The sequence below is a fragment of the Vipera ursinii genome (assembly GCF_947247035.1).
Source record: "Vipera ursinii genome assembly, chromosome: 9".
In the NCBI taxonomy this organism is placed as follows: Eukaryota; Metazoa; Chordata; class Lepidosauria; order Squamata; family Viperidae; genus Vipera; species Vipera ursinii.
Genome location: NC_139523.1, coordinates 20,648,444 through 20,654,930, shown reverse-complemented (window position 1 = coordinate 20,654,930; position 6,487 = coordinate 20,648,444). Strand labels below are relative to the sequence as shown.

General features: G+C 49.6%; 1 protein-coding gene across 2 annotated transcripts; it reads left to right on the top strand.

The window, feature by feature from the left end:
- The first annotated feature begins 1,231 nt into the window (after window positions 1-1,231).
- Window positions 1,232-5,059, top strand: LOC310644564 (uncharacterized protein). 2 transcript variants are annotated; one of them, XM_083369697.1, is made up of 5 exons: window positions 1,232-1,420; window positions 1,739-1,848; window positions 2,825-2,920; window positions 3,673-4,247; window positions 4,432-5,059. In XM_083369697.1, the coding sequence occupies exons 2-4, from the start codon at window positions 1,764-1,766 to the stop codon at window positions 4,245-4,247; spliced, it is 756 nt and encodes a 251-aa protein (XP_083225823.1). In that variant the 5' UTR covers window positions 1,232-1,420; window positions 1,739-1,763; the 3' UTR covers window positions 4,432-5,059. The 2 variants fall into 2 exon arrangements, with proteins under 2 accessions (XP_083225823.1, XP_083225824.1); XM_083369698.1 differs by lacking the exon at window positions 2,825-2,920 and having other exon boundaries at window positions 3,673-5,059.
- The last annotated feature ends 1,428 nt before the right edge of the window (window positions 5,060-6,487 follow it).

Below are 6,487 nucleotides of genomic sequence, written 5' to 3'. Positions count from 1 at the left end.
GGCAACTTTAGGACGTTGCTAAGCTTGAAGACCCCTGCTTTAAGAAGACGCCCTTTCGAGGGCGCCCTCTGCTGGCAGCCGTCTTCTCCTCTGGCAGCGATCTCGATGTCTGAGCGCCCTCTAGCGTCCCTGACGGAAACCTCTTCCCGAGGTTTTTCCACGCTGCAGGACCGTCTCGCGAATGCAGTTGCCCGATTGCAAAGCTCAAGGGGGAACTTCTCCAAAATTGCTCCTATTTTAAGGCCTTTTTGGAAGTTTAGCAACGGAGGCTGGTAAAAATCACGCCAGCCGATGGGAAAGAAACCACGCGGCAATTTCTGTTCCAGCTGTTTGGTTTTTTTTTTTTTGTCTCTCCAGGAGTGCTAGTGCCACAATTTCAGTCTTTGAGGGGCTGCCACAAAGAAGAGGGCGTCAAACCATTCTCCAAAGCACCAGAGGGCAAGGCAAGAAATAATAGTTGGAAACTGATCAGAGAGGCAACCTGGAATTAAGGAGAAACTTCCTGACGGTGAGGACAATTAACCAGTGGAACAGCTTGCTTCAGAAATCATGGGCGCTCCATCATTGGAGGTTTTTAAGAAGAGACTAGACAGTCACTTGTCTGAAACGGGATAAGTTCTCCTGCTCGAGCATGGGGGCTGGACTAGAAGACCTCCAAGGTTCTATTCCTATCCTATTCTGTTCTATTTTCAATTCCCAGAATTTCCACTGAAAGCTGCCTAGAGATTGTGGGAGGCGAAGTCCACCAAATTGTAGGAAGCAGTATTAAAAGTGCATAGACTTTCCCAATCAGGCTTCTTGGGACTACATTTCCCAGAATCCTCAGCCAGGCCAGGTTTAGCCTGAGCAGGATCAAGACAAGTTTAGGCTGCAATCCTCAGAATCGGAATAATAACAGCAGCAGCAGCCCATCCTGGAGCGCCAGACTGGGGAAGTTTGATTCTTGATCCTGGCTTATATGTTCTGCAATGGGATGGGGAGAGAGAGAGGCAAAAAGTTAATTGGCAATCCGGCGCCTATTTCACAAAACTCAGTTGCGCTCATTTCCGAGTAAACACGCATATTTAAAACTGCATTTTATCACGACTCATTTTAATCTCTTTTCTCTTCTCTGGACAACTTCACGCACCCTTTACCCTTTCCAGGAGATTCTGGCGGGCGCATGCGCGGGAACGATTGAAACGCCACACCCACCGGAGAAGGGGAAAAAAAACCCAAAAGCAACAGAGCCGCTCGGGGACCGCTCATGCGCGGTGCGGACGGAGCGCCCGAGCCTCACAGCGCACGCGCGAGGCCCGAGGGCTGGTGGGCGGCTCCTGCCTATTCCCCCCCCCGGCAAATCTCTTTCTCTGCGCTTGCGCAGCTAGGGTCCTGTGGCCGGAGGGGACCGGGCTGCCCCTCCCCAAATCCGGAGGAACCGGTGAGTGGTAGAAGGTGCAAGGCATTATGGGAAAGGGGTAGTTTCCCTCCCCCAGCTTCTACTTTACTCTTGGCTCGCGGGCCCTTTTTTTTTTTTTTCCTCTTCTTCCCTAGCCGCGGTGCATGACGGGACCGTAGGCTCCGCCGCGGTCCGCTAGCCGCAAAGCATGATGGGAGCAGGGGGTCGGGGCCGGCTTGAGGGGGCGGCGGGCATATTATGGGATGGGATGGGGGACCCCGGGGGGGGAAAGGGGGGGCGTGCAGGGTCCCCGCCATCTCCCTCCCTCCCTCCCGTGTCCCGGTTCTGCTCCTCTTGCAGGTTGGGCCGCCGGCTTTGAGGGGTGATGTCCGAAGGAGCCAAGCCGGTGGAAGTGGGGAGCTCCGAGGACATTGGCGAGGAGGAGGAGGAGGAGGATGGGACCTCGACCGGTGAGCACAGGCCAGGCGGGGACCAGGCTTCCCCGGCCCTGCGGAGCTCGGGCTGGGGGGGGGGCTCTCGCCAGCTCCCCGAGGTCGAAAAGGGCCCCCCCACCCCCGAGACGCCCCTGGGAAAGAGCGTCAGGGGCGCCAATGGAGGGGAGGGGGCTTTCTGGGAGGCCTCCCCCCAAAATCGCGGCCGGAATCGCCCCTGCCCCCCAGGCTGGTTCTTGGGATCTTTTTTTATTATTATTATTTTAATTCCATTTATATCCCGCCCTTCTCCGAAGACTCAGGGCGGCTTACAAGCTTAGCAGTAGCCTTCATTCTATGTATATGCCTGCTTATTGGGGCTTTCACACACACCCCAAGCGGCATTATTACAAAGTCAGCTTAATTGCCCCCCACAATCTTGAATTAGTCCAGCCCGAAGGCAGCCTCTGGGAGGGACCGTTATCTTTCCCGTTAACTGCACGTGTTGCAGCGGAGCACTAGAGGGTGGCATTGGGCAAGGAGAGCTGAAAGCCAGCAGCCCTGGAGAGGCTAGCGAAGCATCCGCCGAGGCCCGTCGTCGCTGCTGAAATTACAAGCAGCCGTTTGCTGTCGGGTTGCCCCATTGTGACAGAGATGTCTCTCTCTCTCTCTCTCTCTCTCTCTCTCTGTGTGTGTGGGCATAATTTATTTTTTGTCATGTTTGTGCAGTGTATGTTAATGCTCACCTCCGAGAGCTATATGCAATGAAATCTCATTTTAATGTATGCTGATTAGTGTACATTTAAAGTGACAATACTGTTCTGTTCTATTCATTCCATTCTCCTATTCTGTTTTATTCTATTCATTCCACGCTGGCTGAGGAATTCTGGGAGTTGAAGTCCACAAGTCATAAAAGGGCCAAGTTTGAAGACCCCTGAGTGAAGCATATAAATGTTCATGATTTAAGAGTAGAGAACAGTTAATAGCAGAACTCAGAGGGTTTTAATTGTTCCAGGTATTTTGGCCATGCAGGAGGAGGAGGAATCAGAAGCAACCTCAGTATCTTCTGGTGACAGTAGTCCTGCAACCCCATCTGCCAATGGCTATCCAGGTATAATAGGCATATATAATAGGAATATCCAGGAGGTAGGAGTGTTATGTAACAAGAAACGTTGGGGCAGTAGAGCAGATGTTTGGGTTTGATGCTGGGCACAGGCTCAGCTATTAAATGTATTGTGTTTGGGGTGATAATCTGTAAAAAAAAGCAATCAAAGTATTACTTTAGGGCAGGGGTAGGCAAACCTTGGCTCTTTTATGACTTGTGGACTTCAACTCCCAGAATTCCTGAGCCACCATGGCTGGCTCAGGATTTCTGGGAGTTGAAGTCCACGAGTCATAAAAAGGGCCAAGGTTGCCTACCCCTGCTTTAGGGGATATGAAGGGTATTATTTCCAGCACCACTGAATAGCTGTAGTTCTTGCACCTTCTAAATTTAAGGTATTTTTCCTGCAAAGTTGCTTTCCTCGCATTCCTTTACGATTCCACAAGATACGTTAAAACTTGATTTTGCAAATTATCCATGAGGCTGGCCAAGGAGGAAAGTCTCAAAAGGTGCTTTTCCAAAAACAACAAAACTGAGGAAGCATTTTGGATGAGAAGCGAAAAGTTTTCAAGGTTTTTTTTTTTTTAAAAAGGAGGTCCAGCTCTCTTTTGGAAAAGCACCTTTGGGACAACTGTGTCCTGGATGACTGAGAATCTCCATAGACAAATGCTTGCCATGTTAAAGTTATAGAGTGGGGGGACAAGCCAAGGTGCTTTATACTGGCACACCTCACTGTGTTTTCTCTCTCTTTGTTTTGCTAGGTCCCCAGAGCAAAGAACCCAAAAAATCAACGGCTGGGGAACTGGTGGATGACGGTGGAGAGGGAGGGCAGGACCGCCCCAGCTCCTCCCAAGCTCCTAGCCCCGAGTGGCACGAGTGCCCTGAATGTGGGCGTGGCTTTGGCACATCTCGGGCCCTGAAGGTGCACCGTAGCTACCACGTGGGGCGCAAAAGGCCACACAGTGGTTCCTCTTCAACCAAGCCACCCCCACCTCCCCCACTGATCTTGCCGGGGAATCCTGACAGCCAGGAAGGGCGAATGGCCCTGACCTCTGGCCGGGGCAGAGCTTTTCACTACATCTGTGCTGAGTGTGGTGTGGGCTTTACCTCTCCTGCCACGCTGGAGGGCCATCGCTGTGAACACAGCTGGCGCAGAAGCCCTCCCGCCCCGCCTCGTAATAAGCTTGCTCCCTCTCCTGCTCCCAGAGAGGCTAACGGGGACCAGGACACAGATGGGGCCGATGGACCGTATCACTGCACCGAGTGCCCAGGCGAATTTGGCTTGGTGTCCGAACTTCACGAGCACTACATGCTGCATGCTCGCGGAGAGCTGTAGGTCCGTTTCTCACCCTTTCCCTCCCCCAGCTCACTTCCATTTCCCCTGTTGTGATCGGTGGCCCCTGCTAAGGGATCTGTCCTGCTAGGATGTGGAAAAGCGAAACCTCCTTTACCATTAGTTCCTTTTTAAAAAAGAAAAGGAAAAAAAAGACACATTTGCTCTCTTTCTGAAATGAATTTAGCTTTGGAACGAGGAGAGACGTGAGCTTGAGAGCAATCAACTTTTGTATCCTGCCTCCCTGGTGGTGAGTGTGATGACTTTAAAACAACAACAAAAAAAAAAAAACCCTCAACCCATTTGCAGGATGTGAGATTTTCTCTTGCCCTCTGCCCTTCAGTGATCTGGATCTGACGGTCCCTAAAATATTCTAGCCCACAAAGGAGATCCTGTTCATGAACTTTTGTTAATGGTGGCACTAGCAGAGTTGTTCTCTGTGGATGCGTTTCATTAATGGGAGCGGAATTGTCTTCTGCCAGACCCACCCCAAATGGGGAGGTGGGGGGAGAGATAGTAAGGGATGGATTGGGATCGCTTGTCCTGTGTACAAGGTGATCCTGCTTTCCCAAACGGTTCATTCTCGGGTTGGGGTCCCGCTTCCATTGTCGTCATGTTGGCATCTGGGCGGCCCATGCTGAACCGAAGCTGTATTCTGTTTGTGTGTGTGCGTGTGTGTGCGCGTGCGTGCGTGCGTTTGGCTTTTAAGAAAACAGCTCCTGGGCATGATGGCGCCTGATCCACCTAACTCATGAATTTCAACAATATCTCTTCGCAGTAGTTAGAGGAGATATGGTTTAATAAAGACAATTCTGTATGTATATGACTTTTTACTGTGCCCATCTCTGTCTGCAAATGGGAGAAACTTGAGGGGTGCTGATTTTGTGCAGTTCTTGGCCGGGATCTCTCTTAAAAGGAAGCCAGTTCTGGTTTGAAAGGCAAGGACTGTCTCTGCAAATGAAGCTGCCTGATCCTCTCTGATTTTAATGTGCACAGTCATTCTTTACAAACCCAGGATCTCTTATTATCCTCCTGAGATTTTAGGATAGCAACCACTCATTCTGCCGTCACCAAAGTAGCAGACCTTATGGTTATTTGCCAGGCATATTACAGGTAGCCCTCAACTTAACAACCCTAACCCCTCCCCCCCCAGGCCACACGATCATATTTCAGGCCCTCTGTAACTAGCCTGCATTTATGGCTGTTTGCAGAGTTCTGTGGTCACTTGACCACATTTTACAACATTTTTGCTGAAAACTGGCATTTGCCAGCCCATGGTGAACAACCAATTTACTTTCTGGCTGCAGTGGTCACTTCCAAATCATAGCAAGCTGCTTAATTAAGCGCCACAAAATAGGTGATCTAATGAGGTTGGTCACATGACCCACACGTTATAACCATACGAGCTGCAATCGTAATGGTCAGGCTCCATTACAGTCATAGGCTGAGAATTTAACTGTATAGAAATTGAGGAACAATTAAAAGAGGATACCAAGTGCGTGGTTCACACGTGGTTTGGGTTCAGCACAAATTGCGCCGCTGTAGTGGTTGTGAGGAAACTTGTCAATTCAGGGAACCCGTCAGTTCAGGGACTGAACTCAGCTACTGTCCTCATTTGCTGTTCATAGTTGAAGCTGCTTATTGAGGATCTAAAGTTACCATGAAGTAGGATTGGCACTCCGCTTTGGGCATTATTTGCTCCTGAAATTGTGTATTTGGGTGAACATGAAAAATGCAAATCATGAGTGGGCAAGAGTTTTTACGTTGTTTGCTTGGCTGATAAGATTTCTAGTACACTTCGGATGCTACCAGCCTGTGGTACAATTCTTAGGTGAGGTTTAGGAGGCGAATTAATACCTTATGCAAGTGTGCCTATAGTAGAGGGATTTTATACCCACATTATCTAATTCTTTGGTGCCATTTCACTTTCTATTTTTTAAATACTCAAAAAACACTGAAAATCTTGGGAAAATGACACGGCACAATGGTTAGAATGCAGTATTGCAGGCTAACTCTGCCCACTGCCTGGAATTTGATCCTGATGGGGCTGAAAGTTGACAGCCTTCCACCCTTCTGAGGTCAGTAAAATGAGGATCCAGATTGGTGGGGGCAATACCCCGACATTGTAAACCGCTCAGAAAGTGCTGTTAAGCGCTATGGGGGTGCTATATGAGCCTTAAGTACTATTGCTATTTTTGTCCAAATATAATGATAACTTTATTGTCACTTTGAATGTACACCAA